At 38.8% G+C, this 26,105-nt stretch overlaps 1 protein-coding gene and 1 long non-coding RNA gene across 2 annotated transcripts in view; one reads left to right on the top strand and one right to left on the bottom strand.

Annotated features, from left to right (window-relative positions):
• Positions 1–1,474, bottom strand: part of LOC132495474 (uncharacterized) — a 196,393-nt gene extending 194,919 nt beyond the window's left edge. The window contains exon 1 of the long non-coding RNA XR_009533245.1: positions 1,341–1,474. This is a non-coding gene — a long non-coding RNA (uncharacterized LOC132495474). The remainder of the gene's footprint in view (positions 1–1,340) is intronic.
• Positions 1,475–1,918: 444 nt separating this feature from the next.
• The window catches only part of WDR75 (WD repeat domain 75), a 41,388-nt gene continuing 17,201 nt past the window's right edge, over positions 1,919–26,105 (top strand). Inside the window, exons 1-11 of the mRNA XM_060106488.1 lie at positions 1,919–2,022; positions 7,558–7,687; positions 13,350–13,415; positions 14,305–14,395; positions 18,314–18,438; positions 20,189–20,259; positions 21,436–21,555; positions 21,998–22,086; positions 24,743–24,901; positions 25,760–25,819; positions 25,911–26,026. Coding sequence (XP_059962471.1) covers positions 1,937–2,022; positions 7,558–7,687; positions 13,350–13,415; positions 14,305–14,395; positions 18,314–18,438; positions 20,189–20,259; positions 21,436–21,555; positions 21,998–22,086; positions 24,743–24,901; positions 25,760–25,819; positions 25,911–26,026 — 1,113 coding nt within the window. The 5' untranslated portion in view covers positions 1,919–1,936. The remainder of the gene's footprint in view (positions 2,023–7,557; positions 7,688–13,349; positions 13,416–14,304; positions 14,396–18,313; positions 18,439–20,188; positions 20,260–21,435; positions 21,556–21,997; positions 22,087–24,742; positions 24,902–25,759; positions 25,820–25,910; positions 26,027–26,105) is intronic.

Below are 26,105 nucleotides of genomic sequence, written 5' to 3'. Positions count from 1 at the left end.
TTTATAGGCAACTTCATTTGCCTTACACCATTTCATCAGTCCTTTTCCCTCCTGATTTCTTCTTAAGAAATCATACTCTCTTATAATACTCCCTCTTCTTATGGATTTTCCCAAAACTTTAAATAGTTCCCTTTTTTTGGCTGCCATTAGTTATTCCTCTTGGTTTTCCCAGTAACACTTATCTCTATTCCACAAAACATACCCTCAAAATAAAAAATGCAAATATCCTTTAACACCACAATACCTATTCTAGGAATCTCTCCTACAGCAATACTGTCACAAATTTGTGTCCTGTAGCACTATGTGTCACTTTTTAAAAAATGGAAATGACTAATAAATGTCCACCTTTGAGAGTATGACTTAATCAATTATGGCACATATGAAATACTATGCAGTTATCAAAAAGGAGATAAAAATCTGTGTACGCTGCAGTGAAAGCATATAGAGAGGTGAAAAAAGAATACGTGGTGCCTTGCATTGCGCTGCAGAATAATGTTAAGGTGTATGTATGCCTAGAAAAATATCAGGAAGCATATACACCAAACTTTTAATGGTGGAGAGATACTCATAGGGTATAGGATCTACCGAGACCATTCTATTTCTGCATTGAATTATTTTATATCAAATTTGTATTAACATTGAATTGTTAAAATATCATCTTTTAACCTACACGACCTTAACAAATATATATTCATCGGGTTAAGCCTAAACCTCCTCAGAGAAAACTAACCTCTCTTATATTACTGTTTTATTTTCTTCGGCACACAATCTGTGATCATCTCGTTTGTTAAACATTTTTGTCTCTCTCCTATAGAAGGTAACAAGGCAGCGGTCACGTCTGTCTTGCATTGTGTCTCACATATAGAAGGCTCTCAATAATTATTTGCCTCCAGAAACACTGAAGGGATGTGGCAATTTTCTACACAATCGAGGCAGATCTCCTGTTCTTGTTAAAGTTAAGCTGTCACTGGCTCTTTACCCTTTGGAGTGTTACAGAGCCAGCACAGAGGGGATTGGTGGAAGGAAGGAAGGAAGGGAGGGAGGAAGATAAGCACCCCCTAATATACAGGGGCCACGAAAATGATACACATAAGTTTATAAAAAGGAATGGAGATGAAGGCATAAACTTTCTCAGAGTTCAGGGCTTCGGTCGACTAATTGCGGAAGCTAAAACCACGGCAACACGCACAAAACAGTAGCAAACCAGGGAGCAGCGGCCCTGGAACTTGGCCAGGGTAGAGTGCAATGCCAGATAGGCCAAGAAGGTCCAATGAACCAGGGAGAGAAATAGGAACCAGAATCCCGGAGTAAGAGCCAGGTGTCCAAAGGAAAAAGCAAACCTCTTGGAGCTGTGAAGATTCTGTAGGAACGTATGCTCTGCTCAGAAGAACAGAACAAAGTGACGGCTAACGAGAGGAGCTAACAGCTGTGCAAAAAAGAGAACGCTACTTTTCCAAACAAGAACTCAACTGCGCGACCAGGAATGCTGTTGGCGCAAAACGCTGGCGTCATCTCGCAGCTGCCGAATCAAAGTTAAGAGAAAGGTGAAGCCTGGCGGGGTATGGGAAAGGACTGGCGGTCATCTGACACACTTCGGGACACCTTTCCCTTCCGGCGTAAGAAACTTTAGAGTCAGATTAACAAGTCCGGAGAGAAATTTATCTTTTCCAAATAAAAGTTTAGAGGGATCTAATATAAATGCATTCTATGTTTCGCTTTTTCCTTTTTTTCACATGTCCTAATTTGACGTTGCCCAAACCAAAGATGGCCGCACAGGCTCTGGGTCTTACCATTGAGAACTACCATGGAGACTGAGGCCTAGAGGAGCCCTGCGAGGATGGGGTCTGTGGGCTGGGGCAAGCGCCCTATCAACCGGCTTCCGTCGGGGAAGCTCGGGGCGGGGCCGGCGACAGCGAGTCTTTGCGCTTGCGCGAAGATGGTGGAGGAGGAGAGTCTCCGCGTGGTTCGCTGTGGCGGCTGCGAGTTGAACTTCAGGAGAGCGGTGTTCTCTGCGGATTCTAAGTAAGAGGCCACCACGCGTTGCCGGCCCACCTGAGGGGCGTGAGTCCCCGGGGGATGGGGAGAAAGAACTGTCGGGCGCGTCTGGACAAACCAGCAGGCGGTTCTGGGCTCGGGGAAGGGACGCGCGTGCGGGAGACCCAGGGCCAGCGGGAGGGATCTGGTGCCCGTGTGCTGTAAGAGGACTCAGAACCCCTTACTTCCGTAGCACCTCAGGCTGGGGCCCGCTTCCCCCGTCCCCAGACCTGCAGGTAGATTGAGGGGCCCCCGGGCGGACCCACGTGTCTAGAATCGGCTCGGCGTTGGGGCGGCTGGAAAATGGTCCGGGCACGGATTTGTACGCCACTGCTCTTGCAAGACCACGAGGAGTATCCGCTTTTCGTACCGAATCGTGACTTGGAATTACTGTATGATTAAAGATTCTGATTTCTCCACACTTCTCTTCCCCCTAAAAAGGCATTTTGGCAACCTTTTTGGAGCTCTGCGTAAAAACTGACATTAGATTCTGTGTGGGATAAAAACACGCGTAAGCCCTGGTCCCCTTCCTCAGGAGCTCAGTGTAGCTGGAAAGCTTAACTAAACCCAGTTCATCCATTGTGTGCCCTTCGCAAGGTTCTTAATCTCTGCCTCAGTTGCCTCATCTATGAAAGGGGAATAATATTTAGTAATCCATCTCGTAGGGTTGTTGAGAGGATTAAATGCTTTAATACAACACAAAGCAAGTCAAACAATGCCTAGCACTTAATGGCTCAATATACGTCAGCTGTCACCATCATTGCTCTATTGTCAACATCATCTAGAAGTGACACAATGTAAAAAAACGTTTTCAAGTCACTCGGGGATAGAGAGACACTCAGTAAAAACCCTTTCTACCTTAGAAAAGTAGAGGTAGTATCTTATGAAAGTTTGTATGCCCCGCAATGTCTTGCTTATGGGTGTATGGCAGATAGTTATTGAATGCATGCATGACTTGAAGGAGCTTTCATAAACTGCCTTAGAGGCAAAAAAAAAATCCTTGGTCTTTACAATAAAGAGGGCTTTGCTGATTGATACTTATCTTGTGAATCAGAGGAAGAAACTGAGGCTTCAAGAGATTGCCAAAGTTCTGCCACTTTGGACTTATATCCAGTTTCTTCCTCCAGTGTACTGTTTGTATATCTCATTCATTATACTGGGATCCATCGTATTTCACTTGATTAGTGAAAATTGATTAGTCCTACAATTCATTTTTAAGTATTTATCAGCTATGTATTTATAACAAGCTGCGATGACAAAAACTAAGATAATTCCAGGATTGATCCTACCTTCAAGAGCTTGTATTTATAACAAGCTGCGATGACAAAAACTAAGATAATTCCAGGATTGATCCTACCTTCAAGAGCTTGCAGTGTAGTGAGGAAAAGAAGATAATCAGTAACAGATGTTTCATACAGTGGCACTTTGGGATCCCATAAGAAACACAGTACTTCAAACTGGAAGGATGGAGAAGGTTGATGAGGAAGTGATGTTTAGGCTAGACGTAGATGGATGGATGGTATTTTGACTAGGGGATATGGATAGAAGGCATTCCAGATAGGGGGCACAGTATAAGCATGAGGACTGTGTACAGTTAGCTTGTAGGAATGGTATATGAAGAGAGCTAGTGGGAAATGAGGTTCTAAAGGGAACATAGAGTCAGTTCTTGGTTGTTTGGTCCAAAGAGAGTGTATTTTTTAATTCTGCAGATAAGGTGTTGGTGGGGAGGGGAGGGCGGGACAACATGATTGTGTTTCCTCAATAGTATTAATCTGAGAACTCTATAAAACTGTACAGTATGTGCTGGAGAGACGAGAGGTGGCTAGGCTAGCATATTCAAGGTGCAGTGATGGCATAGAAGGAGGAGTTACACAGTGAAAGTTTCCCTTCAGCAGTAGGATCTTGCAAAACTGACAGGAGTTTGCCCCTTCCGTGATACTGGGGGGAGGGCAACCAGGCAAAGTGAGCAACTTGAAATTGGGGCGGGGGAGGGGTGTCATGTGCATAAGGTCAGTATACTTGCAGCATAGGCTGAAGGTAGGTGGTGGGAGAAGAGTCTAGAACATTATAGACCAGGTATTAGAAGACTAATGCAGGCATCCAAGCAAGAAATGATCTTGGCCAGAATTAAGATAATAATGAAGATGAAGAGGAAAGACAGAGTTTTGGAGTGATTTAGCAATTAGGATTAACGAGGAGAAGATGTAGGGTTCACATGTGCCTGTTGAGTTTAAAGTACCTTTAAAACAACCAGGTGGCTGTAGCAGGTGTTTAGGCAGAAATTCAGGATGGGAACTTGGTCGAGATTTAGAGATACTTTTTTTTTCATATATATAGAAGCTAATAATTAAACCAGTTTTCTGGCAAATTAACAGGGTTATAATGAATTCACCAAGGACTTGAATATTATCTAAAAGCTGCCACAAGGGTTGGCTAACTTATACAAAGGGGAATAAAATAATTTTGTATTTTACCTCAAGGAGCTTATCAAAAAAGCTGAAATAGTAAATGAAACAACAGAATCGTGGCATTTTAACAGCTTTCTCTTGGTCACTAGGTCCTCTTAGAACTAGGACAAAACTCTACTCTGCCTACTTGAGTGCGTTATTATGAGAGGCAAGCAGGGAGGTGAGGTGTACATGAAAGGACCTGGCATCCCCCTATCAAGTATTACTCCCAGTCCGGCACTGTTTGCATCACACCCTATTGCCTCCCACAGTTATATGGTGCTATGTATCATAGCAGTAGGTTACTAGGGTATAGAAAACTAAAACAATGGGTCATTCTTGCCTTTTACATTTCTAAATTATCACAGAATCGATGTCCCTGACTCTAGGTATTTTCCCCTGCAGATCGTTCTGGATACTGCTGCTGTTACATTACTGTAACTCTTATTCCTAGTCTTGCTCAGAACCCTGTAACAGGGTTCTGTTGCCTTCCTTAACTATAGCTCTTATGTCTGACTTTCAGGGCCTTCCCTGATCTAGCTCAACTCTGCTTATGGGGCTGTTCCCTGCTAGTGCCCATTATGCACACGTTGCTACTTACATAGGTACATTCCCTGCCTCTCGTAGGTACCATGTTGTTATTTCCCTACTGTTTTTTGTTGCTCTTCTTTTTCTTTCCCAGCCCTTAAATCATGCATCCTTCAGAACCTCATTTAAATCCTGATTCCTGCTTGAAAACATCCCTAATTTCTTACTTCACCACTTGATCAACAAAGATGATTTGAGTCCTGTGTGACAGGCATTGTGATGGTGCTTTACATGCATCCCTGTCTGCATGGTTTAGGTATTGTTATCCTCATTTTACAGAACCATTTATTGAGTGTTTGTTGTATATGCCAGGCTTGCACTTGCATGCATTGTTGCATTTAATCCTTATAACCCTGTGAGTGGGGAACAGCGAGGTTTAGAAAGGTTAGGTAAATTCTTCAACATCATTCAGCCTTGTACATAGTAAAGCTGGCATTCAAACCCATCTGTGTTTGACTTCTTAAAAATGCCTCCTTTTCTACCACACCCTGTTTCTGTTATTATTTGAAGTAAGTAAACACACAGTTCCTCCCCTCAAGGAGGGGAAGTTCTCTCATAACACCGTGCAGAAAGTGTTGGGATAGAGTTAAGCCCCGCACCCTGCAGAAGCATGTTAGGACCGGTGCTGATCTGGAATAAGATGAGGGAAGGCTTCCAGTAGAAAGACCCCTGAGCTGAATCTTAAAGAAGCAGTCAGAAAGAAAGCGTTCTCAGTAGATAGCAGAATGTGCAGGTGTGGAGAGGTTTGCATTCAGACAGTTAAAGTCTTTATTCCCTGCTGAGGAGCAAGGAGAGAGGAAATTACTTTCCACTGGGGAAGAATATCAGAATCAATTAGGGGGAGTTTTCTTGGCAAACAGCAGCACCCCCTCACCCACCAACATCTCCAGGAAACACTGCCTAAAGGACTTGCTGATGCTAATGGGGAGCAGGATGGGAGAGCAAGGGGGTCGTTGGAGTTTTGAACCACTTAACCTACTGTTCAAGTGAAAAAGTATCTCCAGTCAGACTGGAGTCAAACATAGGAATTTGGATCATATCCTGAAGGCAGTGAGAAAACACTGAAGGATTTTAATTTAATTTTATCTTTATTTAAGGAAGTAATATGGTCAAGTTTGTAAACTTAGTCTGGTATGAGTATGAAAGGTTGAATCAAAGGGCCACACCTGGAGTCTGTAGGAAGCCCTAAGAGTGGTCCAGACAGGAGGTGGTAAGAAGTAGGGTGCTCGTGGGGATGGAGAGGAGGGTCCAGCCAAAGGGGAATCCATATACCTCGGTTGCTTTGATGCTTGTACTTGGTTGATCTTATAAACAGTTGAACACAACCATGGCCCCTGGTTACAGCACTTATAAGATGCATCCTGATTTTAGAGAGGTGAAAATCAAGTGTCTTAAAAATGATAAAATAGGGTAGTAGCAACCCCAGCCAGCATCAGATTTACCCTTTGATTATTTTGTAATAATTTTTTTACTGGTTCATTTTATCTAAATAGTTTATAAAACCTTTGAAGATCAGGCATGTTCTGTTTGACAAACTGGATTGGACATTGAAAATCAAAGATAAATAGGGCCTCTGCCCTATAGGAGCATATGGCCAGATAAGGGAGATGGATATTTACATAAATGAGACATTTCAACACAGTTTGAAAGTACCCAGATCAAATCATGCCTTGGGTGCTTTGGGAGCACAGAGAAGAGGTCCAGCCTAAGGATTCTGTGGTTTGTACATTCTATGGTATATGAGAAAGTACATGTTAGACACATACACTGTCAGATGTAATAGGCACAGAGCAAACACTTTTTATTTGATGCTAGAAGATTTGCAGTTCTGAGCTTTGTTTTATGGTTATATCTATTATGAAAAAAAGTTAAACAAATATTACCCCATGTTAACCACAGTTAATAATTTAGTAGCCTCTGATATATGGAAGAAAGCCACAAATCCAGAAAAGCAAAGTCAGCTTTTTGGGAGTAAGAAAAAGAACTGTCATAAAGTCTTTACACTTTGCTATCTAAGAGAACTCACTGACTAGAGAGAATATTTGACTTCATATTTATAGGCTGGTGTCTGTGCAATGAATGATGGAGAGTTGGAGGACAGGGGAAGACGCTGCTCTTAGCAGAACCACCACAGAATAATAGCTGATAGTGAAGGCGTAGCACAGTGTCTGCATCCATTAGTGAACAGGCATCTTGGTTAGGTTGGCTGTTTCTGCAGGATGATTCCTCTGATACAGCCTCTGCCCCTGGAACAGGTCAGAGGTATGACTTTGGCATCATTGATCTACTTTCAGAATTCATGAACTAAACGACCTCAGATGTCCCCATAGGCTTAAGCAGCACAATTTGAATATACAGTTCTTAAACTATTATTTTCAAATAATAGTTGCATGTTATAGCTTTGTTTTTTGTTTTGTTTTTCATGGACAATAAAAAGATTATGCTGTCTATACGGTATGTGAATCTTATTTTTCTCTCTTATTTCCAGGTATGTCTTCTGTGTCTCTGGAGACTTTATTAAAGTCTATAGCACAGCTACAGAAGAATGTGTACATATATTGCAAGGGCACAGAAATCTGGTGACTGGAATCCAGCTCAACCCCAAGAACCATCTACAGGTGTTAATCTACAGTCAAATATTTTAATATTGGCTTTATTGTTGCCAGAAAAATTTGAATTGAATTTGGCTGAGAAGCTTTCTAGGTGATGGTCAGGGAAATATCTATTTTGATTTTCTGATTTAGTATAGTTTTCACTTATTTTTAATTATTAAAATAGGGTCACAGCCTGGAACTACATTGTACGTGGTGTATTCTGTGAACCATTTGTTCACAGGATGCTAATAGGTGTTACTTGAAAGGAGGGGTTCTTGTCTGTATAGTTTCTGAAACTCAGGATTTGGCACAGTTAAATGAATTTCTTGATTATAGGTCTTCTCAAGTCCTGTATATGCATGGTGAATATCCAGAAGGGGTATATAGTCTTGGGTGTTTCTCAAATTTATTTGACCTCTGAACTCCTTGGTTTCTGGAATGCATCTTTGAGGTATTGATTTTTTAGATTGATTTCTTTAGAGACGAGGCTCTTTAGTGTTAATGCAGATGTCACCGAATCTTAGGGCCAGTATCTAGACAAGAAGGGATTCTTTAGTCAGTGGATCAACCAGTTAATTTCAGGACAAACTTGGGGATCTAGTGGAGTCTGGACCTTCCCACTCTCCCCACAAAACAGCCCTTGCTTTTCAGAAATCAACAATAAAATTGTCGTTTTAATTTGTTCTTAAGTGTCAGCAAAGCTGCTAGAGAGTTATCTCAAAAATACTTGCTCTGGGGCTTCCCTGGTGGCGCAGTAGTTGAGAGTCCGCCTGCCGATGCAGGGGACACGGGTTCATGCCCCGGTCCGGGAAGATCCCACATGCCGTGGAGCGGCTGGGCCCGTGAGCCATGGCCGCAGAGCCTGCGCGTCCGGAGCCTGTGCTCCGCAACGGGAGAGGCCACAACAGTGAGAGGCCCACGTACTGCAAAAAAAAAAAAAAAAACTTGCTCTAGTTTTTGATCAAGTTTCCCTCTTCTAGATTAGTCTCAGCCAACTTGACAGTTACTGCTTGATTTAAGAATGGATTTGCATTGCCATTCACTGTGTTGTCATAAAAGAAGTAGGGTATAAAGTAACACTAACACTGATCTTTTCTTTCTAAAATTAAATGAACTACTCTTGAAAATCATAGTTAAGTAGCTCTTCTGCACGGTTCAAGCACACATTTTGTCCTTGCTGTCCTCTGAGGACTTGAGAAAAGAGGTTATGGTTATGTGTACCATTTGAATGTTTTTTGTAGCAGAAAAGAAAATTAAAATTGGAATTTGTGAAGTCTGTATTACCAAGTTTAACAACAGGCTTGGTTGAGGTGAAGGGGCGAGTGCCAGAGATTCTGTGGACTCTGAACTCACAGTATTTGTGTATAACCATTGTCTTATAGTGATTTCTGTTTGCCTTGTTATATTTTACTGATCTGTGTTCATGATTCCTATTATATGTAGTAATGCTGGTGTATATTTTCTACCTAATAGAATTCTTTTGCTTGAATAGATAATATTTTCCTACTCCATCATTTTTATTCAATTCTGTAATTCCACGTCCTCCCTGGAAGAAATCTTAAAATTGCCACTTTTTTAAAATTGAAGTAGAGTTGATTCACAATATTATATTAGTTTCAGGTGTACAGTATAGTGATTCTTCAGTAGTGGAGATTAAACTCCATTTAAAGTTATTACAAAATAATGGCTATATTTACATGCACTGTACAATATATCCATGTTGCTTATCTATTTTATACATAGTAGTTTGTATCTCTTAATCCTGTACCCCTATCTTACTTCTCCCCCTTTTCTCTAGCCACTGGTATCCTCTAGTTTGTTTTCGGTATCTGTGAGTGTTTCTGTTTTGTTATATATATTCATTTGTTTTATTTTTTAGATTCCACATATAAGTGATAACATACAGTATTTGTTTGTCTTTCTTTTTGTCTTATTTCACTAAGCATAATACTCCTAGGTCCATCCATATTGTTGCAAATGACAGAATTTTATTCTTTTTTATGGCTGAGTATATATATCACATCACATCTTCTTTATCCCTTCATCTGTTGGTGGACACTTAGGTTGCTTACATGTCTTGGCTGTTGTATTTAAATAACGCTACTGTGAACATTGAGGTACATGTATCTTTTCAAATTACTATTTTTATTTTTTCAGATATATACACAGGAGTTGAATTGCTGGATCACATTGTAGTTCTGTTTTTAGTTTTTTCAGGAACCTCCATACTGTTTTCCAGTAGTGGGTGCACCAGCAGTGTACAAGGGTTCCCTTTTCACCACATCCTCGCCAACATTTGTTATTTGTAGAATTTTTGATGATAACCCTTCTGACAGGTGTGAGGTGATATCTAATTGTGATTTTGATTTGCATTTCTCTAATAGTGATGTTGAGCATCTTTTCATGTGCCTGTTAGCCGTCTGTATATCTTCTTTGGAAAAATGTTCAGATCTCCTGCCTATTTTTTAATCAGGTTGTTTATCTTTTTTTTCTTTAGGTTGTTTATCTTTCTGATGTCGAGTTGTATGGGTTGTTTATGTATTTTAGAAATTAATCCCTTATCAGTCATAGCATTTGCAAATATTTTCTTCCATTCAGTATGTTGTCTTTCTGTTTTGTCTATGGTTTCCTACCTGTACACAGCTTTTAAGTTTAATTAGGTCCCGTATGTTTATTTTTGCTTTTATTTCTTTTGCCTTAGGAGACAGATCAAAAAATATGAATTGCTATGATTGACATCAAAGGGTGTTCTGCCTGTCATCTCTTCTAGGAGTTACGGTTTTCAGTCTGACATTTATATCTTTAATCCATTTTGAGTTTATTTTTGTATATGGTGTGAGGAAATGTTCTAATCTCAATCTTATATATGTAGCTGTCCAGTTTTTCCAGCACCACTTATGGAAGAGACTGTCTTTTCTCCTATGACTGTCTTGCCTCCTTTTTTGTATATTAATTGTCCATAAGTATGTGGATTTATTTCTGGGCTCTCTATTCTGTTCCATTGATCTGTGTTGTGTTTTTGTGCCAGTATAATCCTGTTTTGATTACTATAACTTTGTAGTATAGTCTGAAGTAAGGGAGCATGATACCTCCAGCTTTGTTCTTTTTTCTCAAGATTGCTTTCATAATTTGGGGTCTTTTGTGGTTCCATACAAATTTTGAGATTATTTGTCCCAGTTCTGTTGAAAATGTCATGGGTATTTTGATAGGGGTTGCATTAAATCTGTAGATTGCTTTGAGTAGTCTGGACATTTTAACAATATTAATTCTTCCAATCCAGGAACATGGGATATCTTTCCATTTCATTGTATCATCTTTGGTTTTCTTCTCAGTGTTTAATAGTTTTCAGAGTATAGATCTTACACTTCCTTGGTTAAGTTTATTTGTAGGTATTTTATTCTTTTTGATGTGATTTTAAATGGGATTGTTTTTTCTTCTGTTTCTGGTAGTTCATTATTAGTGTACAGAAAAGCAACAGATTTCTGTATATTAATCTTGTATCCTGCAACTTTACTGAATTCACTTATTAGTTCTAATAGTTTTTCAGTGGAGACTTTTAGGGTTTTCTGTTTGGGTTCATCTTGTTTGGGACCCTCTGTGCTTCCTGTACCTGGATATCTGTTTCCTTCTTCAGGATTGGGACATTTTCAGCCATAATTTCATCAAATACATTTTAGACCCCATTCTCTCTCTCTTCTCCTTCTGGGTCCCCTATAACGTGCCCTGTATTGTGAATGTTGGTACTCTTGATGTTATCCCAGAGATCTCTGAGCTGTTCTTTGTTTCTTTTTCTTTCTCTCCTTCCTTCTTTCCTTCTTTCTTTCCTTCTTTCTTTCCTTCTTTCTTTTCTCTTTTTGTTCTTCTGTTTGGGTGATTTCCATTATTCTCTCTTCCAGATTACTTGTGCATTGTTATCACTTAGTCTGCTGTTAATTCCTTCTAGTGTGTTTTTCATTCCAGTTATTGTATTCTTCAGTTCTGAGTGGGTATTTTTGTGGGTTTTTTCTTCTGGTTCCTTGTTTAAACTCTCACTATGTTCATCTATTCTTTTCCCTAATTCAGTTAGCATTCTTATTACTAATGATTTGAATTCTTTATCTGGTAGATTGTTTATTTCTGTTTCATTAATTTTTTCAGGGGTTTTCTTTTGCTCTTTCTTTTGAGACCAGTTCCTCTGTCTTCTCATTTTGCTTAACTTTCTCTGTCTCTGTGAATTTAGGTGAACTGGTTACTTATCCCAGTCTTGAAGGGGTATCCTTATGTGGGAGCATCCCTATGCAGTCTGCATGTGCTCAGTGCCTTTGGTAAGAGAGCTGGCTTTGACATGAACTACAAGTCACATCTTTCCTCGGGGTGTGCTGGCAGCTGTCACCTTGGTTAGAGGTGGGGCTAGAGATGGAGGTGCTAGGTTGCTTCTGTGTTCCACAGCCAAGCTCTCTCCTCAGTCATGGCAGGCCTCTCTCCAATGTGGAGCTGCGTCATGAAGTAAGCAGGGCTGGAGTGTGTACTGGAGCGGTCACAGGAAACCAGGCAGCCACTAAGGCAGTCTTCAATCTACCCTCTTCCTCAGGAGCAAGCCCACATGTGTGCTCTCCTCTTGAGTGGAATCCAGGCTTCCCACTGCCCTACTGTTAGTCCCAGCGACACTTCAGCCAAGGGAACTTGTCTTCCCTGTGTCAGACCCTAGGACTGGAACACCTAGTATGTGACTCAAACGGCTCACTCACTCTGCAGGGCAGATCTCTGCCCATGCTCCTTTGTCTTCCTTCCCAGTGGAACAGGTCCCAACCTGATTGCTTCTTTTCCCTGCCTACCTCATTCCATGTGGATCTTTCTTACAGCCTTGGTTGTATAGGACTCTTTCTGACAGTTTCCAGTTAGTTTTCAGTGAGAATTGTTCCACATGTAGATGTATTTTTGATGTGTTCGTGGTGGGAGGTGAATTCCATGTCCTCCTACTCTACCATCTTTCTTTCAAAAAACTCAAAATTTTAAGTAAAGTGTTTTCACAGTAACAGCAACGAAAAACTCCAGTGTGACTTTAGTAAAACTCAGTCTGCTGGGACAAAAATAAAAACATGCTACAAAGGCATTCTGTTGGTACCAACGTATGGCCCACAGACCAGTGCCACAAACCGTTGGTTACAGGTCTACAATGAGATAAGTATAGAAATTGAGTGTCTAAAACTTTAGGGCACTTGACATTGCCACAGCATCCAAGTACATAATAACTTAAGTTGTATTTTACAAAAATATTGGTCCGTGATGGGTTGGAAACTTTTCTTTTTAAAAAGGACATTCTCAGATCATTTGAGAGACACTCCTTTGATACTAATGTAAGATAAAAGCAGTTCTGCTGATAAAGGACTGGGCTCTGGGAAAATAGCAACAAGCTCTCAAGTGCCTTTCATAACTCAGTACCTTACCATCTCCCTCTTGAAGATAGAGGGTTGACTTTTTTCTTTATTTTAATTAAACCTTGAAATTGACAGGTCTGCTTTCTACAAAGAGCTGTGATAAGATTTTTTTATTTTGCAAAAACAATATAAATAAATGATTTCACCTCTTTAAAGCTGATAATGAATTAATGAACAGGCAATGCCTTCTGTATCAGCAGTTAAGTTACTTGATATCTTAATGTAGTTCTTTTTTTTTCATCAGTTTTGTACTATTTTTACCCTTCTAGCTGTATTCATGTTCCTTTGACGGCACGATTAAACTGTGGGACTATACAGATGGCATTTTGATAAAGGTACGTGGATTGAGCTTCCATTTTCATTATGTGAAGAGGAATGGCAACATAATTTAATGACATATTATTTATTGAATACTTCCATAAGGCCCAACCTTTTAGATAGCCTTCCTAAACAAATCATAAAATTCACTCACCATAAAAGAAATGACAAATTTGACTATATAACATTTTACACTTTTTTAACCAAAAAATGAGCAATGAAACTGAAAGAAAATATTTACAAGAGCTATTATCCCTAATATACAAAAAATTACCAAAAACCAATAAGGAAAAACTAATGACCCAATAGGAAAAAAATTGGTATAAAGTAAGAATATGTAATACACAGAAAAGAAATAACAAATAGCCAGTAAACATGAATAGATGCTTAACCTTGTTAATAATTAAATGTAAATTAGTAGATAACACAGCATTTTTCCCTGTCACTTTATCCATTTTGCAGATTGAAAAAAATATAGCAGTAAAGTGTAGAGAAATAGACACTTTTGTACACAGTCAATGAGAATGAAACTGAAAATGAATAAATACCTTTTGCTCCAGCAATTTCACCTTTAGGAATCTCTTGTTGAAATAATGGCAGCTATATGTAGTTCTTAAAACATTGTTCATGGTAGAAAAAAAAATTGAATATAATCTTGAGGTCAGTTAAAATTTGATAGTCATTCAATAGAATACTGTAAAACCATTGATAAGAAACAGGTAGATCTATATATGTATTAACTTAAAAGGTTATTCAACAAATATGTATTGAGTGTCTCCGTAGGCCGGGTTTTCTTCTGATGTTGGCAATACAGCAGTGAGCAAAATGTATAAAAAAAAATCCCTGCCTGTTACGGAACTTAGCGGGGTGCACACAATGAACAACATGGTGTTTTTTATCTTTCAGACTTTCATAGTTGGATGTAAACTTCATGCCCTCTTTGCTCTTGCCTGTGCTGAGGATTCTGTCTTTGTTATAATAAATAAAGAAAAACCAGGTATAGTATAATTAATTTTTTTATACATATATAGCATCGAGTGGCTCTTTACATTTTACAGTGTCTCAAATTTAACATTTTGGTTTTAGTCTGAAGTTAAGTTTTTGGAGTTGGCTTTTAAATAGGTTTCATCACTATTGCATTCATTTTGGGGAGGCTTTGTATTATTTCTGAAATATTGTTGAGGGAATGATTACTTAATAAAATGGCTGTGATAGTGGACAGCATAACTCCAATTTTAAAGCTGTTTTGAGCTATATGTGTCTTCCTACTGACCTTAAATCTGTCATTCTTAAGCATCACTATTACTTTACCCATCACTGAACACCCATTCGTTGATCTTGAATCTGGAGGAAATGGTATAGAAAACAGGTGATTAGGAACTAATAGTGTGGCTAAATTATTATTAAATTTTCATTATCGTTGGAACATTATTCCATTGAAACTGCCATGTTTCAGAGCGTTTAAGGATTTCTAGAATATCTTCAGTGGTTACAAATAATTGTCCTTTAGCAGTAAATTTAATACATTTAACATTGACATGAAGGATATATCCAAAGAATTTTTCTAATCTCAGACTTCAAGAATGCCAGTCCCCCCTGTGTTGTCCTCCTTAAAATAGAGTTGTATTCAGAATTCAAAGTACAGGCCAGCTTTAAACTGGTTACTGGGCAGTCAGCTATATTGACTCACAGCTCATTAGCTAAGTGAATCCTTTGGGGGAGGGGGGTGGGGGGGTGTTGGCTTGGTTTTTGTTGGGGGTTCTGGTAGTGGTTTTTTTGTTTGTTTGGATTTGGGGGAGTTTTGTTGTTTGTTTGTTTTGCTAAACCAAATTTACAGATTGTTATATCATGGACTTTTAAGTAAGCTGAGAATAGTTAAAGCTGTGAAGCCAAATCTTTCTTAGCTAAAAGTCATTTGGTGCCAACTCTTGTTAATGAGTAATATTTTTATCTGTCAAAAATGTGACATGGGGCTTCCCTCGTGGCGCAGTGGTTGAGAGTCCGCCTGCCGATGCAGGGGACACGGGTTCATGCCCCGGTCCGGGAAGATCCCACATGCTGCGGAGCGGCTGGGCGTGTGAGCCATGGCCGCTGAGCTTGCGCTTCCGGAGCCTGTGCTCCGCAACGGGAGAGGCCACAACAGTGAGAGGCCCGCATACCGCAAAAAAAAAAAAAAAAAAAAAAAAAATGTGACATGAAAGAATAAAAGCTGTAAGTTTAGTTTTCTGATGTAGCCCATAAACCATCTCTAAGGGACATTCCAAAAAATGTTTTGGAAATGGCAGTGTATTTCTTAAAATAATTAAGTTGCCTTACCAGATGACTATTTTAAAGTAGCACTTTTCAATATTTAGGTTCTGTTCTGTATATAAAAATGTGAATTCTTTTTTTTTTTTTTAGGGAGTTTTTTATTTTTTGTAAATTTATTTCTTTTTGGCTGCATTGGGTCTTTTATTTTTTTAACGTTTGGCTGTGTTGGGTCTTTGTTGCTGTGCACAGGCTTTCTCTGTTTGCAGTGAGCGGGGGCTACTCTTTGTTGTGGTGCATGGGCTCTAGGCGCACGGGCTTCAGAAGTTGTGGCACACAGGCTCAGTAGTTGTGGCTCACGGGCTTAGTTGCTCTGCAGCATGTAGGATCTTTCTGGACCAGTGCTCGAACCCATATCCCCTGCATTAGCAGGTGGATTCTTAACCACTGCACCACCAGGGAAGCCCTGTGAATTCTTAATGTCTGCCTAAATGCTTACTAAAAATTCATGTTTCTAAACTCCCTGACTGACAATTGATTCACTAGGTCTGAGATTTGGTCTAGGAATCTGCATTTTTTTGTGTCTCTCCAGGTGGTTCTGCTCATCACTCTAGTTTGGTAGCCACTCCCCATACGCACTGCATGATTTGTCAGTTGGAGGGGTAGTTGCCAATACCAGTAATGAAAGTTTTTATCCATATGAGTAGGACAAGTGATTTCTTAATACTGACTACACATTACAGTCACTCCAAGGAACTTAAAATGTAAGATTCTCTGTGGTGGGGCCTGTCTGTTTATTTAAGTATTCCCCCAGTTGAGTCTAATGTGCAAGCCAGTATAGAAAACTGTAGATCTAAAGTAAGGCTCACTCAGATCTAAAGTCATTAGCCTTTTGGAGTTAACTGGAAACCTCAAATGCTGTAATGTCATCTGAATTCTGTTCATGGTGGAATCTAGTGTTACTCTTCAGTACTTGGCACATCATGGGCACTCAGCCTGTGAAAACCTAGTTACTATCGAAAAATGTGAACAAGGCTTAAAAAAGATTCCCTGTGACTGGCATCTCAAAATATATATTAACATATCCTTCTTTACTTGTTTCATCTTTGTTCCACAGTCCAAAACCAGAGTCTCTGATAGAAATTTGTATAAATCATATTGAAATATGCTTCTCTGGTTCAAAAACAAATGAACCTTTTATTTACACGTTATCTTATATGGTGTCATTTCTTGACTAATTAATTTATTCACCAGCTAATTAAACATTTACCATGTACCAAATACCGTTCTGGTTGCAGAGAACTGAACAGACATTAAGCTTACTAGATCAGTCATATAATACAATAAGATGACAGGTGTTCTAGAGAAAAATAAAGCAGGGGATGGGAATAGTCACCACTGGAAGAATACATATTAAATAAGTGATCAGGGGAGGTCCTGGGAGAAAGGAGAATACGCTGTGCGGCTGTGTTGGAGAAGCATATTCTAGAGCATTCCTGCCGTGTTTGAGGAATAGCAGGGAGGATGGAGTGGAGTGAGCCCAAGTAGAATGGATAATGTAGAGCATTGTACGCGATTAGAAGGACTCTGACTTTTACTCTGAATAGACAAAAAACCATTGAAGGTTTTTGAGCAAAAAAGGGACATGATCTGACTTAGTAGTAATAGAACACTGGCTTCTGTGTTGAGAAGAGACTGAAGGGGACCAAGGGTGGGCGTAGGAAGAGCTGTTAAGAGATCACTATTCCTAACACTTAGGATATGAAGCAGGATCATGGCTTTAGGCGAGGCGGTAGCAGCAGAGGTGGTGAGAATTTATTGAATCTTGGATGTCTTTTGAAGATAGAGCCAGCAGAGTTTGCTGCTGGTTTGATGTGGGGCATGAGAGAGAAGTCAAAGGTGACTCAAGGATTAAGTCTGAGCAACTAGGTGAATTGTGGTGCCATTTCCTCCAGTGGGCAATGTGGGGGAAGATTAAGTTCAGAAAGGAAAATAAGAGTTCAGAATTTAGGCATGTAAAGTTTGAGATGACTGAAAAGCCTAGAAGAATTGAGTTCAGAGTATATAATAAGCAGGCTGGAAAACAAAAAATGGTAGATCAGTGTATTACAGTGTATTATAAAGTCTAGGAGGATAAGGAAATAGCATAGTGAAATAGAGCTATTTCCCCTTAAGGAGAAATTTTTTAAATGGAATGCAAAGAGAAGAGCATGCCAGTTCTACAGAAAAGGAGATTTATTCTGTGAATGTGTGGCAAGCCCATAGCATTTCTGAAAGCTCTCAGATGGTTTGTTGCTTTTGGCTGCTCAGTTCACCAATGTATCATATTCCGTCTCCATCTTAAAGCTCATCCCAGTACTTTGGGGGTTTTTTTGTTTCTTTTTTTTCATCTCAGTACTTTGGAAAGCAGTATGCACCAGTAAAACAAATTGTTTTATATTTCTACATATATGAAGCGCGCGTGTGTGTGTGTGTATGAGTTGTGGAATTAGCCCTCCAGTTAAAACTTGTATATTCAAATGAAGAGTACAACTTGTTCAGATAGCCTAGAATTATGATCTTAGCATCAAATTAACTTTGGAGTACTAATTAACAGTTTTATATGAACAAATGCACATCTTCACTTTCTCTAGAGAAGCTTTATATTAATATAGCTGCCTTTGGCTAGATGTATTTCAGCTGGTTTCAGTGAAACTACCAAAATCATCAAGTCAGGAAATAGACGCTAAGGAGCTCTCCTTTGTTTTGGATTATATAAACCAGTCACCCAAGTGCGTTGCCTTTGGAAATGAGGTAAAATTTGCTTTGTTGGTTTTCTTTTTTGTACATAAAATCTCTTTCCTGCAGTCTTTCCTCTGAGAATTTTATGTTATAGTGATTTAATATTGCCTTGAGTTACAATATTTTTGTTAGTAACTAAGAAATTTGTCTTACTACTTTAGCATGTGTTTGTAGTATAGATTTTTTTAGGACTACCCTAATTTTGTAGATTGTGTCTTTTTGCTCCTGTAAACTCTATAATTGTCCCCCCAAAAATCAATGTTTTAGCATTTGTACTGTACTTCTTAGCCTGTACCATGTAGAAGCCACTTAAATGCTTTGATTATAGATATGTGTCTTTTGAAAATATGACCTCCATTTCTATAAATAACATGCCCTTATAGAAAATTTTGAAATTACAGAAAAATATAGTGAAGAAATTAAATCTCACCAGTGGTAATATTTGAGGAATTTTTTCTAGACTTTTTCCTAAATGTATAAAATAACTTTTCTCAAATGGAATAATTATCTGAGGGTTTTATCCTTTTTTCTTCACTTAACACTGCAGCATGAGTGTGTACTTAAATATTCATCAGAAATAGTGACTGTATGATGTTCATACCATGACTTATTTAGCCATCCCTTGTTAATAATCACATAAGTTATTAAAATCAAGTACCATCAAAAGCCCCTATATATCATTGTGGTAGCATGTTTCTTTAGTCTTAAGTTTTGTAGCATGATTTTGGCTTTGTTCTGAAAAGGTTTAATTTCTTAGAGTAGAGAAAACACTTGAACATTATAAACATCATTATTCTTTAGCATCATAGTCGTCAGTTAAATACAAATTAAAACCACAGTGAGATACCACTTCACGTCCACTAGAACAGATAAAATTAAAGAATGACAGTACTGAGTGGTGGAAAGATATGGGGCAAAGTTAAACATACGCCTTTACTTACTTTACTGTGACCCGGCAGTTCCGCTCCTAGGTAGAGAAATGAAAACACGACCACAGAATGACATGCACAAGAATAATTAATACTCATAATAGCTCCAAAATGGAAATAACCCAAGTGTTCATCAGTAAGAGAGTAAACAATTTATGATACATATGCATTCACTGGGATGCTGCTTCACAATAAAAAGGAACTAATGATACACATAAGAGCGTGGGTGAATCTCAAAAAGGTGATCTTGAGCTACAGTCCAGACATGAAATGTATTTACCATTCTGGTTGTATTCTGTTATAGAAAAGGCAGAGAAGTAAGCTACGGTGACAGAAATCAATAGTTGCTGACAGGGGTGGGAGCACTGGGGGAATGACTGGAGAGAGGAACAACGGAGCATTCCTGAGGCGAAGAAAATGTCCTGTATCTTGATTGTGATGGTAGTTACATGGTTATACACATGTCAAACATTGCATTCTGTGGTGTATAAATTATGCCTTAATAGAAAAATTTAATCATTATACTTAGTCTAGTTTTAGGATTTAAGACCTACTTTCATCTTTTAATTTTCTGTGATTATTGTAAATGTAGGAGTATCCTTTACATAGTTAAACTGTAATATGGGTTGGCCAAAGAGTTCATTTGGGATTTTCTGTAACATCTTACAGAAAAACCCGAATGAACTCTTTGGCCAACCCAGTATATCGTTGCATACTAATATACTCTCCGTCTGCAAAAAGTTTATTGTTCCCATGTTAACTTTCATGATAATATTTCTTCTTAAAGGGTGTTGACTATTTTTGTGAATGTTATCTTCTCTTTGAAATACCAGGGAGAGTATGTTGCTGCAGTACGGGACTTTTACTTGTCTGTTTATTTTTTCAAAAAGAAAACAACATCAAGGTAAGAATTCCTTTTTGATAGCTTTATTTTATTTACTCAAGAGTTCATTATAATTTTATTCGTCCTTATACCTGTGACCCAAAGCTGTTTCATGTTACAGGTAATTGTGAAACCACAAGATGAGGTAGAGTTTTTAACCCACAGTGGGTTAAAATCGTTAGTCACAAAATCCTAGGGAGCTTTTCCCCTCAAAACCACTTTCACACTTAGATTCTGCTGTGTATACTTGCCGTCAAAATTGGATGTGGTTTGAAAAGTTTTCCCTAGGTGATCCACGTGTCATTTTATGGCTGTAGGAATGAATATAGGCTTTGCTATAATCTGGGTTTAAAATGAGTCAAATTAGGGCTTCCCCGGTGGCGCAGTGGTTGAGAGTCCGCCTGCCAATGCAGGGGACACGGGTTCGTGCCCCGGTCCGGGAAGATCCCACATGCCACGGAGTGGCTGGGCCCGTGAGCCATGGCCACTGAGCCTGTGCGTCCGGAGCCTGTGCTCCGCAACGGGAGAGGCCACAATGGTGAGAGGCCTGCGTACTGCAAAAAAAAAAAAAAAAAAAAGAGTCAAATTAGTCCATTGAACCTCACTGCACTTCAAATTAACATGTAGTTTAAATGGCGATAATTTCTACCTAATAGAGTTGTAAGGATGAATGAGGTAATGTATTTAAAGAAACTAGTGCTAAGCATGAGTAGTCACTCTTCACATGACACTGTCCCCTCTCCCCTTTTACCCTGCCAAGATTAACATTTGTTTTCCTTTGCAGTATAAGGATCCTGACATCTTTGGACACATTAGCCAGTTGTCTCAGATACAATTTTTCAGGCTTGTCCATACTTCATGCCAAAAACTTAGCTTTAACAAGAAATTCAAACAAACTTTTCCCAGGCAGAAAACCATAAAAAGAACTGTCTGTTCTCTATTTCACTCTCAGTGGCCTCCATAGACAAGTTATTATGGTAGAATGTTATTCACATGAAGTTTATATTGTGTATTAATACATGTTTACAAAACAAAATTCTTGATTCTTGGTCATGATTTTTCTTAAAAATCGTGCATTTATGTTCAGTGAATTCTGAGAGCTCACCAGTTTGGGTTGATAAGGGTGGGACCTCCATTTTGCCTAACTACATCATTTACCAAGCCTTTCATAATCAAGGGAAAATATTTTTCTTCTAGGTTTACTTTATCATCATCAAGAAATAAGAAACATGCTAAGAACAATTTTACATGTGTAGCGTGTCACCCGAAGGAAGACTGCATAGCAACTGGTCACAGGGATGGCAAAATCCGTCTTTGGTCAGTTAACTCTTGAAGAGCTTGGCAATCATTTATTTATTTTAGATTAGTCCTGCAGAAAAGGGGTATACCTGGGTGCAGGGAAAAGGATAGAACTGAAAAGCGACAGCTGATAGTAGAGATGATGCTTTCTTGGCGTCCTCCCTTTCTTTTATTACTGTGCTCTTCATTGCATAGACTTACTATTTTAGGACTTCAACGCTTGTCCCTAGGAGTAAATCCATTTTGTCCTTAATCATTTAATTGAAGAGAACTTTTTGTCAGCCTTTAAGTAAAAAGGAGAGAGTAACAATGAATATTGAACTAGTAGAATACTATGATGGCCTATTGTTTGCAGAAGTGACTGGTTTAGAAATAGAAAGTACTTTTTGCACATTAAGACCAGTAAACTTGATAAACATACGCCTTTGGCCAAATTAAGAATTTTGGTTTTCTCCAATAGGAGGAATTTTGATGATGAAAAGAAATACACATACACATGTTTACATTGGCACCATGATTTGGTTATGGATTTGGCCTTTTCAGCGACAGGTAAGTACAAGTTTAAGACTTAAAATGAATTTTTAAAGTATGTGAACCAAGTATTTTAATTCACTGTACTTATAGTTTGAAAGATTTAGAATTGCATGGGCCAAATGAATTTTTTTAAGCACATGTATATCACCCCTGTGTTTTGGGCTTTGCTCAGCACAATGCCATATGCTTAAGTTTTCAAAGTTCTTCAGAGTATCAAAGTGTACACCTGTCATAAAGTCTCTTGTTAATATAAATCTATTTAAGTTATATTCCTTTTCCTTTTTCAGTGTATGTGCACATAGCTAAGTGCTTGTTGTCCATAAGTATAGCTACAGTATATCAGGAGCAAATGACTCTGCTGATGCTTTATATCCATTATCTCATTTAATCCTTGACTCTGAAAACAGGCATCATATTCTCATTTTACAGATGGTGGAAGTGAAATTTGTAGTTGAGAACTAACTTGCCTAAGGTCACATGTCTCGTAAGTGGGATTTGGACCTAGGTCTAATTCGAAAGTTTGTTTTTAACTGTAAGATCGCCACATTCACTCTTTTAAGTTAATTCAGATCTTTGTTCCATTTAAGCTGCATGAGAGTGGCTATAATGCATAAAAATACCTCCTTGGAAATAGGATGACCTTCAACAGAAATTTGGAGAAGTACATTTTGTCTTTGGTTACCGTTAGCATCGTCACACGTATGTGGTGAAAATTATGTCAGTACATTTTGACTGGTCCTTAAGGGGGTGGGGGAGGGGAGGCGCTAGATGCTCCAGAAGTTTACATGCCTGGAGAAAGTGGTTCTTCTTCCTGTACGTCTTCCCAGAGACTGGCAGGACAAGTCTTAGTACCATTTGCTCTAGATTCCTACAGGCTTACTTGGGTTTAACTCAGTGGAGCCTCAGGAAGCAGGAGGCATCTTCAGCCTACTTGTGCTTTTGATTTTGGGGATCAGTGACTGGTATATGGGGGTGGGACCCAACCTGACACACTTAGAGTAGTACAACAGGAGTACAGCTGTGACATATGGGAACAAAGAACAGAAGACTGAAGAGGGTGTTAACCCTATGGATAAAAGACATCGGCTACTCTTATCTTCACCCTCCTCCCCACCAAAAATACAAATGAGTATGTTTGTGGCATTGTGTGTACATATGTCTGTAATGTTTCAGGCAGTGTTGTTATTCTCTCCTGACCTAAGGTGGTTTCTTCTGCCCTTCCTCATCAGTTTCCTTTTCTCTGCTGTGGCCCCTGCCCAAAGGCCAAGACCCATTGATGTATATTGTCACTGTGACTTTTCTCTATTTTGTTCCGTTACCTATCTTGTCCACCTCCTCTCACACTAGTTATTAGTCACAGCTTTCTGTGATGGCCTTACTTATTACCCTTAAGTCCTGGGACATTCAGGATTGGCCTTCTCAGGTGGGGTTTGGGGAACAAGGAGTAGTTAGATTAGTTGGCACTCAAAAAAGAGAATACCAAGTGCCTCTACTGTGAGCCGTGGCTTTCATATAGGAAGTACTGCAGATCATCTTGGCTATTAGAGAGTTGAATTCTTGATGTTATTTTTTAAATCATGTGAGTATTTGTGAGAAGTAATATAGTACATGGTTGTCAGTGAATGTGTAGGTATGAGAGAGTTAATAGAAGAAAATTAGTTGTCTGTGTAAATGAACGACAAATTATAGGGTTTTTGAGAACTGTTTATAAGTTAAGGCAAATGTTAACAGTATAAGCTGTTTGGGCTCTGCTTTGAACGCAATCATGCTGTCTGTGAGCATCTAATTTATTATTTACTTCTTTCTGATTCTTAAGCCTTTCTTATTTCAGTGCTCTAGGACCTCAAGTTAATGTTGGATAAAAGTGGTATTGGTGTTCCCAACACAGGGGGAAAGTTTTCAGTGTTTTACCACTAAAATATTTGCTATAGATTATCTGTAAGTATTCTTGATGAAATTTTAAAGGTCTCATCAATTCCTAGGTTACTGAGAGTTTTTATTATGGGTCTAGAATTCTATCTTTTACTTTTTCTGCATCTGTTAAGATACTGATGATCTATTTCCCTTTTTTCTGTAAGTAGAGTTCATTACATTGGTTTATTTTTCAAATGTTAAAATAACCTCACATGCTTACAATAAATTTTACCCTGCAGTGATGTCTTATCTTTTTAATATATCATTGGATTCAGCTTGCTGATACTTCATTTGGTAGTTTTCATCTGTTATGAAATTGGCTTGTACTTTTCTTAATGATGTGCTAGTTTTGGTGCAGAATTATGCTGGTCTCCAAAACAAATTGGGAAGTGTACTATCTTTTTTGTTACCTGGAAGAGTGTAAAACTGGTTTATTTCTTCCTTAACTGTTTGGAAAAGTTTACTAGTGAAGCCAGCTGGGCCTGGAGGATGTTTGTTTCATCCAGTTTTTCTAGTTATTGGCAGAAGAATTTGTCAGCAACAAAGTAGTCACATGTTACTGGAAAGGAAAAACCCCTGAACCAGCGATCTTTAAATCTTTTGGCTTGCAAGTATATTAAAAGATATAAAGACACTTGTTTGCATGTTTTTTTAAATAGTTTATTTCTCTAACATAGGAAAAATCAAAACATCGATTATATCTTCCTGTTTTTTCCCCCAAACACTGTCCTTTTCATTTCTTTGTGTGGATGAGAAGGCAGCAGTCTGCTGAGTGGTGGCCGTGAGTCTGTCCTCGTAGAGTGGCGAGAGGCAGCAGAGAAGAATAAGGAGTTCCTCCCGCGTTTAGGAGCTACTATTGAACATATCTCAGTGTCTCCAGCAGGGGATCTCTTCTGTACTTCACACTCCGATAACAGTAAGTCCCAATTTGTTGTCATGAGGAAATAACAGTTTGTGTAATGTCTTAAATTAGGTAGCATCTGTAGGGGATGGAAAATAAGAGACCTCAAACTAAGAGTAGCATAGGATTTAACGAGCATTTTTTTCTCTTCCATTTCTCCTCTTTGCTCCACCCCTCTTGCCCCAAGATGCCACCTGAATACAACATTTCCAGAGTTGTTTTTATGAAAGTGTAGGGCTAAGTGTATTTGGTTATTGTTGTGCCACTTACACTTAAAAATCTTTTCATGTGGAATGATTGGGGGAATAAAGGAGGTTTTCACAATATAATGGCATTCTCAAAAGAATGCTCTGAGGTTTTCCTTTGGTACAGCCATTGTCTCGGTGTGGGAGTCCTGTGGATTCTGACAGAAATGGAGCAGTCTTTTGATTCCTCTCCAGCAGTTGGTCATCCTGTTACACCTCAGCTTGGATGTAAATCCCGTGCCCATTGTCTCCTTTCCCTTCAAAAGAGAGCATAACTGAGCAATCCGTCAGTGCAGTGACTCATTTCAAAGTAAACAACCCTCTCTTTTGGGGCATATAAGTTTCTGTATTAACACTTCTAATGTATTCATAGTCACAGCAGAAAACTTAGAGACTCCAACAGAAAAAGCCCTCATTCCTACCCCTAGTTTTTCTGTTAAATCACAAAATATATTCCTAATTTTCCAGTAACAGTCCAAGAAATTGAACATACTCAATTGTTTTGTATTCTGGTATATTTCAGAATGATATAAATTCACCTTTTTTTTTTTTTAAACCTTGAAGGTTTGACCTATTTATGTTTAGATGTTTGTTTGTTTATTTATTTATTTATTTATTTTACCCACAGAGATAATAATCATTCACCGAAACCTTGAGGCGTCCGCAGTAATTCAAGGCCTAGTGAAAGGTATCGCAGATCTCAGTGGATATGGAATTGGGTACATTTTTAAAGTGAATATTTGTCTGATTTCAGCTATTGTTCATCACTTCTTTTGCAGACAGAAATATCTTAACCGGTTTGATGATTGACCCAAGAACTAAAGCTTTGGTTTTGAATGGGAAACCTGGCCACTTGCAGTTTTATTCTCTCCAAAGTGATAAACAGTTATACAATGTAAGATTTTTGATCTGTTAACTAGCCTTAAAACTAATGAAATATCTTTATAGCACCACTGGGGTCAAGTAACTTATTG

The sequence above is a fragment of the Mesoplodon densirostris genome, chromosome 8 (genome assembly GCF_025265405.1).
Source record: "Mesoplodon densirostris isolate mMesDen1 chromosome 8, mMesDen1 primary haplotype, whole genome shotgun sequence".
Taxonomy (NCBI): domain Eukaryota; kingdom Metazoa; phylum Chordata; class Mammalia; order Artiodactyla; family Ziphiidae; genus Mesoplodon; species Mesoplodon densirostris.
This window is presented reverse-complemented; position numbering and strand designations above follow the sequence as displayed.